General features: G+C 40.3%; 1 protein-coding gene across 2 annotated transcripts in view; it reads right to left on the reverse strand.

The window, feature by feature from the left end:
- The window catches only part of adgb (androglobin), a 226,354-nt gene that overhangs the window by 97,226 nt on the left and 115,174 nt on the right, over positions 1 to 13,954 (reverse strand). For both annotated transcript variants that reach the window (XM_059986363.1, XM_059986362.1), the window contains exons 19-20: positions 9,792 to 9,933; positions 1,983 to 2,097 (exon numbers count right to left, since the gene is read on the reverse strand). In XM_059986363.1, the coding sequence (XP_059842346.1) occupies positions 1,983 to 2,097; positions 9,792 to 9,933 (257 nt within the window). The remainder of the gene's footprint in view (positions 1 to 1,982; positions 2,098 to 9,791; positions 9,934 to 13,954) is intronic.

Here is a 13,954-nt window from a genome sequence, read left to right on the forward strand (position 1 = left end):
AAATGCGAAGTCTCCTGAATGGAAAATCTTACAAAATGCCCAGTCCATTATGGGTAAAGCCCTCCCTACCACTGAGCTCATCTGCACAAAGCACTGTTACAGGAAAGCAGCATCCATTATTAGGGACTCCCACCACCCAGGACATGCTCTCTTCTCGCCGTTACCATCAGGAAGAAGGTACAAGAGCCTCAGGACTCACATCACCAGGTTCAGGAACAATTACTAGCCCTCAGCAAATCAAGCTCTTGAACCAAAGAGGATAACTTCTCTCGTCTTCACTTACCACATCAATGAAATGAAATGTTCCCACAGACAATATATTCACTTTCAAGAACTCTTCATCTCATGTTCTTGATATTTATTTATTTATCTGTTTGTTTGTTTATTTATTGTTTCTTCTTTTTGCATTTGCACAGCTTGTTGACTTCTCTGTTCTGGTTGAATGCCTTTGTTGGGTAGTCTTTCATTGATCCTGTTATAGTTATTATACTATAGATTTGTTGAGTATGCCCACAAGAAAATGAATCTCGGGGTTGTATATGATGACATACTGTATATATACTTTGATAATCAAATGTACTTTGAACTTATCTACCAACGACCTCTTCTTTTTTTGCTCCTTTTCTCTCCTCCATCCCCTCATTTTCCTTCCCTGTGACCCTTTACCTCCCTCATCTTCCTTCCTTTCCACCTTCAACCTTCCTCTTGCACCTCCTCACTTTAATTATCCTTATCACTTAATCTCTCTCCTCTTTCCATTCTGAATTTTCTTTCTCCTCTCATAGACTCATTGACCCTTTTTATACCTTCCTTCCTTCCTTTTAACCCCCCTCCTTCTTTTTACCCCCATCCTTTCTACCATTCAAGCTGCATGTTACTTGGCCTTTCTTCCTCTCTTAATCTTCCCACTCACTCCAACTGTTTCACTTCTACTCTCCATCTCTGAACCTCTTTCCTCTCTCTCTCTCGCTTAACTTCCCCTTCTCTCTACCCCTTCAACTTTCCATCTTCCTAACTTCTTCCTCCCCTCTATCTTCTTTACTTTATCTATCTACCTCTCTTTCACCACTCACCCTAACCCTCTCTATCTGTCCAGCCCTTCTCTCTCTCTTAGCCCCCTTATGTTTTCAAATGATCCACCATCCTGAAATACAATGCTATTTCATCACTCCTTTCCTCTAAATATTGAAAGCCTTGGCCAACAAAACTGCAGGAGCACCTTCACCAAAGATACATCAAATTGGTTCATTTCCCTTTCTCAAGCAATGGGAAATAAATGCCTGTCACATTCATGTTTCAAATATGGACAAACTTAAAATAGGAAGTATTATTCCATGACTTTTTATGAGATTCTCTTGTGCTGTACTGAGATGCTAATTGCCGAAAAGTTGGTGCTTAAGTTACATTCCTTCATGAAAACTCCTCTGCTGTTTTATAAAATAGTTAATTATAGTCACTGTCACTTAAATTGATTCTGAAAATAAGACTATGAATTAAAGAAAAAGTATTTTTTTCTATAGAGGCTCATTGAACACCCTTCAAGATTTTCAATATTTTGCATGATTTTCTCAATACTCTGTGATAGAAAATTGATTTAACAGAGTCAGACTATGATGAGACAATGATCCAAATGAGCACTGTTTCAGATGCACTGGAAATTCCAAACAATAACTTCTATTCACATTCACTCCAGCATAAATGGCTGCTATTCATAACAGAGTGTGTCATCTAATTCTAATGTAAATAGATGGAAAATATTTAATTAGGTTTTCATATCGATATGTGTTTCTGTAGAACTTCATGCTGATTCACCTGGTGGTTTGGAAGATTCTGTAAAACATTGACAAGATGAGAGTAGGTTTCCTACAAATGAGGGGGGGTGGGTGCTGTTCAGTTTACCAGTTCATTAATGCTCATGAATTGATAAGTCATGCATTTCATTCTGATTGGTCCTGCAGTTGTTTTTATTTCTTACTACATACCTTACCAAGATGTGAGAGAACTAAATCTTCATCACCAAAGGTAAAGGGCACAGTACTACTGAAGTTGATGTTGTACCCAAGAGGAGCAGTGGCAGTAAACCGTAACACATGGCGCCTGGAAGAGAAACACCATACAGCTAATGGAGAAGCATTAAGGCGCTTATATGTCAAACATGGTAAACTCCACAGAGTATATAAAGTGTATCATTTCAGCAGAAGTGTTAAGGCAATTTTAGCAGATGTCTCCACCTTTGCCCTCCCCAGTACCAATCCCATCACCTCAGCGGCTCCATCTTCCTCCAGTTTTTTGTCTGCAGCTTCTATCATGTCATCTCTTGATGTGCCAGTCATCTTTCACTAGTGTCCCCACCTCCCCCTGTCCACCAATCATCTTAACCTCTGTTTTACCACTTCTTTCTTTTCTCTTTATGATGGCCATATACCCCCTCCGTTCTCAACACTGATAAAGGGTTTCAACTTGAAGGGTCAACAATTTGTTTCCTCCCACAGATGCTGTTTGATCTTCTGACTTCCCACAGCAGAATGATTGTTGCTCCAGATCCCAGCATCTATACTCTACAGTTTAATTACTATAAGCAGATATTTCAATATAATTAGTTGCTTGCAGAACACTTGGAATTTGGAAATTTTCACAATATTGAGACAGAGACAAGATTTCATAAAATTGTTCAAAGTGTTGACTGGACAGTGCAATTGGGTTAACTGGGATACAGCGGGACCAGCACATTTTGTCCAAGCTATATGTTTGCTGCAATTAGCTGAAATTTCATGGAAATAGATATAAAGGTATAAAAAGACAAACTACCGTTTAACCAAGTAACAATTATGTATTTAAATGAAGTACAGAACAAATTAGAACACTATCATTACAGTACTATAAAACTGTGTATTACTTCCCAATACATATCAATAAAGGAATTAACCCAATGTATGATACCATGTTCTTTTGATTGACTGTCAATGACAAATTCAGCACAGACACCTAGTACAGATAATGGACTGCCTTCATGTGCTTTTGACAATTGTATCCTCCAAATCTTTATTTTCATTGTAATATTTAAGATGATTATCAGTACTTTAAGTTCTTCATAGTTCCTAACTTATTGAAGTAGTAAAATCATTTTGTTTTCACTCCCAACCGTTCCTGACATCTCCAAGCCTGAATGTTTGATACTGCAGTAAGTAAAACAGTTCTGAATTATCTTATTGCTTATTTCTTGCCAACTATCAGTGACAAAAAAACACTGCTTTTTGAATACAAGCACATGTCTGTTTATTGTCTACTGGCTGCACAAGTGCACGCATCTGATGCTAGTTAGAAACTGTTAGGCAACAGTTTGGTAAACTATGTATACTTGTCTGGACACACCCCTCTGCTGACAGCTCCACTGGCTCCTCCCACAGACTCCTGTATAAAGGCAATTGGAGGCACTGCTCCTCCCTCAGTCTCCAGGATGTAGTGGTCTCGTTTGCTACTAATAAAAGCCTATCATTCGCCTCCCGTCGCCAAGAGTTATTGATGGTGCATCAATTTTATTAGCAGCAAACGAGACCACTACATCCTGGAGACTGAGGGAAATGGACCGGATGGTGGACCAGTGCCAACTGAAGGCCACATTCCCATAGCTGGATAACATCACCATCTGCGGTCACGACTGGCAGCAACACGACACCAACCTCCAATGATTTTTCCAAGTGGCCAAAGCTCTTAACCTCACCTATAACAGGGACAAGTGTGTGTTTGGAATCACTCCACTTGCTATCCTTGGGTATGTCGTGGAGAATGGGGTCATTGGCCCTGACCCCGACCGTATGCGCCCCCTGTTGGAACTCCCTCTTCCCACCACCCTCAGAGCCCTCAAACGGTTCCTGGGCTTCTTTTCCTATTACGCCCAATGGGTCCCTCACTATGCAGACAAGGCCCGACCCTGGTCAAGTCCACTGCATTTCCCCTCTCTGCCGAGGCCTGCGCAGCCTTCAGCCGCATTAAAGGGGACATTGCCAAAGCAGCAATGCATGCGGTGGACGAGACCATTCCCTTCCAAGTAGAGAGTGACGCCTCCAATTTTGTGCTGGCTGCTACCCTCAATCAGGCAGGAGGGCCGGTAGCATTCTTCTCTCGTACCCTTCAGGGCCCTGAAATTCAGCACTCTGTGGTGGAGAAAGAAGCCCAGGCTATAGTGGAAGCTATTAGGCACTGGAAGCATTATCTCACTGGCAAAAGGTTTGCCTTGCTGACCGACCAGCACTCAGTTGCGTTCATGTTCAGCAACCAACAGCGGGGCAAAATCAAAAATGATGAAATTTTGAGGTGGGAAGTAGAACTATGACTATGACATCCTGTACCGGCCTGGAAGGCTCAATGAGCCCCCTGATGCCCTATCATGGGGAGCATGTGCCAGCGCACAGCTCGACCGGCTATACGCCCTCCATGCAGATCTTTGCCACCCGGGGGTCACCCGACTTTACCATTTCGTGAAAGCCCGGAACCTGCCTTACTCCCTTGAGGACATCAGGACGATGACCAGAGGCTGTCAAGTCTGCGCTGAGTGCAAACCGCACTTCTACCGTCCTGAACAGGCACAACTTATCAAGACCACCTGCCCCTTTGAGCGACTGAGTGTTGACTTTAAGGGCCCTCTTCCCTCCACCGACTGCAATGTCTACATTCTCAACATAATTGACGAGTACTCACGGTTCCCCTTTGCCATCCCCTGCCCTGACACCATTGCCACGTCCGTCATAAAAGCCTGCACCAGCTCTTCACTCTGTTTGGATATCCCTGCTATATCCACAGTGATAGAGGGTCCTCGTTCATGAGTGACGAGCTGCGCCAGTACCTGCTGGCTAGGGTATTGCTACCAGTAGGACCACGAGCTATAATCCCCGGGGGAATGGACAGGTGGAGAGGGAGAATGCCACTGTGTGGAAGGCCACACTCTTAGCCCTTGGGTCAAAGGAATTGCCGGTCTCTCACTGGCAGGAGGTCCTCCCCGAGGCACTCCACTCCATCCGCTCCCTGTTATGCATGTCCACCAATGCCACCCCTCATGAGTGACTCTTTTCTTTTCCCAGGAAGTCTGCCACTGGGACCACCCTACCGGCTTGGCTGATGTCCCCAGGACCAGTGCTGCTCCAGAAACATGCGAGGAGCAATAAATACTCCCCGATGGTCGAGAGGGTTCACCTACTTCATGCGAACCCCCAGTATGCCTATGTGGTCTTACCTGATGGGCGGGAGGACACCCGCAGGAGCACCAGACCCCTACCCCGAACACTCCACGGTGACTATGAACCCCGTACCCACCGATGTATATACCCACAAGACACCGCGCACACCAAGCCCTACACAGACTCCCCACAACACTCACATACCAGGCACCACGCACACACATGAGGGATTACTGACGCCTAACGGGCTGGCACCTCAAGTCAGGCTGGAGCCAGCACAACCACCAGCACAGGTGCAATCACCACCGGTGCTACGTAGATCGCAGCGACAGACTCAACCGCCTGATAGACTTAACCTGTAAATATACTTGTAAGAAACTTCGCCCCATGGGGACTCTCTTTTAAAACAAAGGGGGGGGGGGGGTGAATGTGGTAAACTATGCATACCTGTCTGGACTTCCCCCTCTGCTGACAGCTCCTGTGGCTCCTCCCACAGACCCCTGTATAAAGGCGATTGGAGGCACTGCTCCTCCCTCAGTCTCCAGGATGTAGTGGTTTCGTTTGCTGCTAATAAAAGCCTATCGTTCACCTCCCATCTCCAAGAGTTATTGATGGTGCATCAAACAGTCTCCTGTCACAATTAAGTGACATAATGTCCCAAATAAATTAAGGGAATCCTGATAATTTTATTGAGTAGTTTTTGTTTTTTTAAGAGTTATTCCAAATAGTGTCTGTCCCAATTAACCCAATTAACTGGAATCCCCTGTATTTGGTGAAATAGTTCCATTAAAAGGATCTGTAACCAGAAGATATATATTTAAAAGCATAAGATGTCGAGAAATGTTTTTAATGACCATGGCCTTTAACTAGGGTGGAAGCAAATATTATATTAAATTTGAAATGGGAATTGTATAAATACTTGAATGAAAAAAGTTGAGGAAAAGTGAAAAAACTCACAAGTTTGGGACAAATTGCTGAAGCTCTTTCTAAGATAGGAGAAGCATCAGATAGGAGAACATCCTAGTACAGGTCAACTATTCGATCCTGGCAATCAGTAATCCAGTTCCACTGCTGCTTCAGACATAATTTTCATCAGCCTAATTTCAAATTTCTCACATTGCCACACCAGCTTGTCTGTCGCTACAGTTTTGTTGACACCATTCACAGCTGTTGGCATGGTCTTTAAAAAAGGCAAATTGTTTCTCTGTGTTATTCAGCATTTACTTTTAAAACCTGTGCGTATCTAGCCCCAGTCATGTCTTCATTAAATAAAAACTGCTTCTCGAGGTATAAAGTGCAAACACTATATGCTATCTATACAAGATAAGGTGGAAGTTCTAAAAAAACTCAACAGGAGTGTGTCTGTGAAAAACATATGCTTATTTGGAACAACTTTTAACAAACAAAAGCTACTTAATAAAATAGTCAGTATTCCCTTCACTTATTTAGGACATTATGTCACCTAATTGGATCTTCCACAGTTTATGATTTAAAGAAACAAAAAGTAAAATTGGTCCAGTTCTTTGCTGACAGTGAATAAGGAAAACAATGAAAGATGGAAGATGTTCACAACGAGATAAAGTAGTAATAAAGTGGTTTAAACTGCACATCAGAGAAGGTGTAGAACTGTCAGGAGAGATGGTGAAGGAACAAGTGAAATTAGTTCATGAAGAATTAGGACTGGATTATGAGTGTGATTAGTCAACATTTCAAGCAGCTACAGGGCATAACAATTCCTGCAGTGTGTGGTAAAAAATCGTCCACCGACAAGAAAGCAGCTGCTAAGTTTGTTGATGAGTTTATTAAATTAGTTTCGATTGAAAATTTAAGTCCTGAGCATGTCTACAATGCAGATGAAACCACCTTACAGTATATTGGCGTTATGCTCCAAGATGAACACTGGCTACAGAGGATGCAGTGTCACCACAGGTTATAAAGCATCAAAAGATCACATCACTGTGTGGGGTTGCTCTAATACTGCAGGAACCCACAGTCACTCCCCATGGGCGTCCGTGTCAGGCCAGAGGTTGGGAGGCTGCTTCTCAGTTGGTGAAAGCTGTGTGCTAGGACTGAATTCAAGCTGTTGCTTTCCTCTATGATGATGGAAGATGTTTTCAAAATTCCAAGACATATAGACTATTGGTGCAGACTATAGTTTATATTGGTCCCCTTCAGTTTTTCTGTATTTTCTTTCTTGTTGTCGATTGGCAGGTGGAAATATTTTACTTTTTGGTGAGGAAGGGGGTTAGGTGTTTGATGTTATTGTTACTGTTTTTTTGTGTGGTAGGAAATTGGTGGTTAGGGGTTTGATGTTTTAGCTGTCATGTCTGACTGTTAGTTTTTGTGCAAGGGAGAGGTTAGGGGGTTTGGGTTTGCAAACTTTGTTTCTTTTTCTTTTGTGTTGGGGGTACTTAATGCCCCATGGATTTTCTGTACTTCATGGCTATCTGGAGAAGACAAACCTCAGAGTTGTATTCTGTGTACATAGTTTGATAATAAAATAAACCTTTGAACCTTTGAAGGTGTAAGTTGTTAGTCATTGGCAGAAGTTTGTGTCCCAGAACTTTCAAAGGTATGAAGCAGTTTCCAGTAATTTACTGTGCTAACACTTGCTTTTTATTTATTATTTCTTTCTTCTTTATTATCCAAGGGTGAGATAATCATCAAGTGGGTTAGAGGTGTTTATTTATTTAATCCTAACCTAACCTCCTGTGATTTGGCACCACATAAGTACCATCATTCAAGATTTGTGGTCGACAACCTGTACACAGTTCTAGGATTCAAACTAAATGATTCTTTATAAACTTAAAGGAAAAGTCAAGGGGAATGTCTTCACACTACATAAAAACATACATAAATAACACATCTGAGAAATTTTAAGAGATTTGTCTCCGAGGTGATATGATTTCTCCAATACAACTGTATGATGGACCTTCTTTTGGAACTTGACATTTATTTTACAAATTATCTCATGTTGTTCTCTATCTGTTTAAACTCTATGCACAAAAAAAATTAAAATATCATGCTCAGGAGAGTGTAACATCGCATATGAAAGATGGCACCTTTGAATATGTAACATTTTCTTAATAGCCATAATTATATTTTGATAGTTTGAGTGGACATAAACTCAAAAAATTATGTTGCAGAGTTATGGGTGCAAAAATAAAGAAACAAACACGCATACTCAGTAGGCCAGATTGCACCTTTAGAGAAGGAAACAGAGTTAATTTTTCAGATCAATGATCTTTGATTAGTACTGGAAAATGCTGGTGGTAATACAGGTTTTTAATAAGTCCAGGGAAGAGGAGGAAAGATAACAGAATGGTGAAGGGTAGGAGAGAATAAGTAACAGAAGAACAGGAGGCTATTAACCTTCAAGAGCTTGTTCCTCATGCTGCAAAATCACAGCTTCCTCTTAAGCCTGCCTTTTCCAACCACTCTTTAAATCCATTGATTTGCAAACTCCCTTTAACCCTGGATTTAAAGTTAAATACTGACCTGGAGTCAATTTACATATGTAGAAATAGGTTCTCAGCCTCTTGTATGTAGAAGTGCTAGCTTCACTTGCGTGATAGCAAACTCTAATGTTTAGGATCAAGGATCAACTTTATTTGCCAAATACATTTACATATATTAAGAATTTTCTGTGATGTGTTGGTGTGACATGCAACAAAAATGCAATATTCAATAATTATAAAGAATAAATAATTACTGCATACAAAAATAAGTCAGAGGATAAATTATGGATATGGAATAAAAGATCCATAAATAAATAAATACCAGCATGTATTTACAATGTAAACAGCATGATAAAAAGTGTTTACAAGCAATGCAGTAACTGAGGTAATAGATAAAGGGGGTGGGGGAGACTAGCTAGAATGGTTGATTAGATTAACTGCTTGGGGAAGAAACTTTTAAGGTGGCATGAATTTGTTTTAATAGTCCTATAGTGCCTCCAGAAGGGAGCTTTTGGAAAAGACCGTTTGCAGAGAGAGTGGTATTCGCTTTGATTATTCCTGCTCACTCTGGTTACATGCAAATTATTTTTTTTGGTGTTTCTACCAGTACAGATAGCTCCACTTCCTGGTACCAATACTACATGGAAGCCTAGGTAACATGTCGAAAGAAGCTTTGTCTTAACCTCTGCATGGCCATCTTATTTTCCATTGTCTTCCCTGGCTCTCAAACATTTACAAGATGAGTCAATGACTAATTCTTTCCCCCAGAATCACTACAGACTTGCTGATCCAATTTAATTCATTAATAAGTTAATTTATTGAGATACAGTGCAGAATAGGTCCTTCCAGCCTTTTGAGCCATGCTACCCAGCAACTGCCGATTTTAACCTCAGCCTAATCATGGGACAATTTATAATGACCAATTAACCTATCAACCAGTTTGTCTTTGGACTGGGGGAGAACTTACAAACTTCTTATAAGCAGCGGTGGGAATTGAACCCAGGTCACTGATACTGTAAAGCATTGTGCTTTAATTGTATGTTGTGATACTTCATTCAGTCCATCCCTTTATGTTTCACTTAGAAATAATCACTTACTTTTGTACTTGGGCTTGCGACTTGTAATTTTGAATGGAATTTAGATCCAAGGCTTTACATACCCACTGGGTAGTTCCAAGATAGTTGATTTTGTAGCCAAAGTTTTCATGTAGAGAACTGGTGGACTTGAAACAAAGCTCTTCCAGCAGTATGGTTCAGCCAGGAGCACACCCGGCTGAAGGCCTGAAATCTCCTTCTGATTTTCTAGTAAAAATTAAAAAGGCAAAAATAGATCAATGCCTATTAATATAAACGTCCATATACAGTAGAATGTGCTTCTATACTCTTCAATACTCTTGTTTACAAGGGAGCCACAATGCAGTTTTCTGAGTCAATCAATTAATAACTCCACACATGAAAGGCAGTGTCAGAGCTTTATTTCTAATGAGCATGAGTTCCAAGTGCACAGAATCCTCCAATGTAAGCTTTCAATGACATATGTTTCCAATTTTATTTTATGATAATAAGGTACAAAGAAGATGGCAAAATGGAGTTTGCACTTGATAGAATATTGATGAAGATGCCAATTGGCCACTGCCAGTCAGACTGACCATTAAGTTGCAGTTTTGCAAGACTTTGGTGAGTCTGCACTTGGATAATTATGTACCATTTTCATCACCCTTTTGTGGGAAAAATGTTATTAAACTAGAAAGAGCGCAGAAAAGATTTACCATGATGTTGCTTTGGGTTTGGGAGGTTGTGCAGACAAGAACTTTATTCCATAGAATGTAGGAGGTTGAGGAGGTTACCTGATAGGGTGAAAACACATAGCGTGTCTTTCACAGTGGCAGTGCTGAAAACATGTGGGCATAGGATTAAGATCAAAGGCAAGAGATTTAAAAAGGGCATCAGAGCAGTTTCTTCACAGTGTATATTTGAATGAACCAGCAGAAATAGTGGTTGATGTTGGCATATCAGCAACGTTTAAAAGTCATTTAGATAAGTGCATGGATAGGAGAAGTTTAGATGGCAATACACCAAATGTGTGCAGAAGTGACCATCTCATTTGGCATCGATGAATTGGGCCAGATGGTCCGTTTCCATGCTGCAAGTCTTTGACTCTAATACTACAATCATAAAATAGAGATGGAGGTCATTGAATACAACACCAATTAAAGCAGAACCTCCAAGTAATATCTACTGCAATTACTCTCCATAATTTAATAGCTCTTCTCAAACCCAGAATGATATAAGGTACATAGGAATGACCATACCTGCTAATACTTCTCCAAGCTGTACACCATCAAAGTTCCCTCTAAGCTGTACGTGTGCACAAAGAAATTTAAACTGCACACAAAAGGTTGTCACCCTCTACCTCATTGGCATGTTAAGTATATTTCACAATTGTACACGCATTTCATGTACCGATTTCTGATGTGGACAGTATTGACAAGGTGGAGTTTGTGATGATTTGACTGCAGATTTTAGAACTAGCTAATTTATACTGTTTTTATTGAAGAAACTCTTGATTCACTATGTCCAATTCCAAAGAAACAAAAGGCGTGAAGCACAAAGAACTGCTAGTTTATTTAAAGCAGAATGGCTTAACGAAACAGTAGAAACTGCTACACTGAAAGCTCATGAGTTAAGGAACATGTGGCTATGAGAAATATTTATGTATAATATAGAAATGGTGTTACCTATATGTACTTTCATGATGCAAAAGTTCCTGGAGAATTTTCAAGTGGGAAGAAGTGGAATGATATTTGGAAACTTGACTTTTAAAAGCATTATTTCGCAAATAAATCACATATGGATGGTGTGCAAAAGCTCTGATGAGAAAATCCTTCATTACTTGCTACAGGCCTGCTGCATTTGTTTTGTGAGAGTGCAGATGAACGAGAGCAAAACCGCTAAAACCCAGAGGAGATCAAAGTTCTTACTGACAGTGTTTTGCTAGCTGTTAAAATGAATAGCCCTATATATAAAATTCAGTATGCACGTGTTGTTATCACTGGGCAAAAAGTTGTCCAGCACAAGATTTTTGCACATACTGGTTATTACAAATTAGAGAGAATATTGCTTGAAATATATGAGTAAAAGAGAGGGCCATCTAAACTCATTGGTCCAAGAAGCATTCAATATCAGTTGTGAAGCAATAGCAGAGATCAAAAAATGGGGACGAATATTTGGACACATCCTTGTTAAAAAATTTAATGAAATCACATGTATGGTTGCCAGTGAATACATTTGCATATTTTGTTTACCATTCACCCATTGCTTCATTCAATTCATTCCCATCACTGATTGAAAGTTCAAAATTCAAAGTAAATTTATTATCAAAGCACAATTATTTCACTATATACAACCCTGAGATTCATTTTCTTGTGGGCATTCACAGTAAATACAAGAAACACAATAGAATAAATGAAAGCCTGCACCCAACAGGACAAACAACCATTGTGGAACAAACTGATTAAATACAAAAAAAGGAAGAAAATAATAATTAATAATAATAAATAAACAAATAGAGAACATGAGATGAAGAGTTCTTGAAAGTGAGTCCATAGGTTATGGGAAGACAAGGACCATCAGGTTCAGGAACAGACTGATAATGACTTTATCAGTCATTACTTAATTCTAATACCTTTCCACATACTTATCACAACATCACCATATAAAGAGGCTTGCAGCTACTGAACACTCATCAATGCTCTTTCCTCTGGCTTGGAGGAGAGGGTGTCACACAGCTGCTACTGGCAACAGTGGGCTAGGGCGCCACCATTTGCTTCAGTACAATGGGTACTAAGGAAGACAGGATAAGTGCCCTGCCTGTAGATGATGCGTACAACGGACGCCAAAAAATTATAGATGTGCTTGAGCGCAGCACACCAAAGCACCCTTGGTCAAATTTCATGATTGACAGGAAGTGGGCACAAACATAATAACAATAATAATAACAAAATGGAGTTAGTAGATTTAATTTGTGTGTAAGAATTGGGTTCTGTGTGATGTGATTACTGGACTAATGTGTCTTCCTCTTGATAGCAGAAAGTAATCCATAAGATTCTGTTACCTGAGGGATCCGTGAGCTGAGTGAATTGTGCTGATCTAATATCTTTTTAAGTGAATGTTGCCATTTGGATAACTATACAAAGTCTAATCTACCAAAGCACTGGGCCAAGATCCTCTGCAAACTGCAATGTAAATAACTGGATCCCAGGTGCTCATCTATTTCTGAAGTATTCATCTTTCCTTGAAGACATCAGCAACTGAGTTTTGTCTTCATTCTGATTTGAGAAATGCTTAAAGACAAGAGTGACTAAAAGAAATGCCTATTCATTTCCACGTTACTTGAGGTATCCTCAATAGTTATTTTACAAATTGTGCAAATTAAGTCTCAGTATGCAGAGAATCCCAATAATAAAGGATCACAATGCAATACTGTTTGGAGTAATAGATACATAATTACCAATCAAATATATTCATGTCTTTATCTTTCTTTTTAGATAACAATTACTCAAGTGGTTGGAATGGGGGGTGTAATATGTTGTCCTGTAAATGGCTGTCATTGGGCACTTCTGAAATTGGGCCCCTTCCTTCACCATTTTATTTTGGTGTCTTCCCCCTTCCTTTCCAGTCCTGAAGAAAGACTGAAACGTCAATTGTTTATTCCTTTCCATAGATGCTGCCTGACCTGTTGAGATTCTCCAGCATTTTGTGTGCATTACATCTGGAATAGCTTAGCTTTGTCAGTGCCAGTTTGGAGTGGGACCTCTTGACAGAAGAAGTACGTTCTAACCTTACAACCCTCACAACTATCCCCAACAGTCAGTGCCTCCAACTATCAATCTTACACCACAAGTGTCATATCCCACTCCCCTCAAACTTCCTGGACCCTAATGGAGAATCCAATTTCCATGCCCCTAGTGTAACTCCAGACATTCTGACCTCGATCAGGTCTTCACTGTCCATTCTACATTACTGCATCACACAGGACCTGGAACACAAACCACCCATAACTACACTGCAGTATACACACACACTTCTCTGCAATGGAGCCCCAGTACTGATTTATCTTGAAATAAAAATTTCCAGTCCAGTTTTGTGGAATCTACCTCAAGTAGCTATTCCCTAATTGAGAACTTTTACTTGTAGATTTTCTCAGTTCCTTTTCTACTAATATAACTGAATTGTGATCAATGTCATTAAAATGCTTTCTCACTAACCCACGTTCATTCCCAAGAACCAAGCTGAGAGCAGACTCCATCCTGTTGAGCTTGGC

This window comes from Hypanus sabinus, chromosome 12 (assembly GCF_030144855.1).
Source record: "Hypanus sabinus isolate sHypSab1 chromosome 12, sHypSab1.hap1, whole genome shotgun sequence".
Classification (NCBI taxonomy): domain Eukaryota; kingdom Metazoa; phylum Chordata; class Chondrichthyes; order Myliobatiformes; family Dasyatidae; genus Hypanus; species Hypanus sabinus.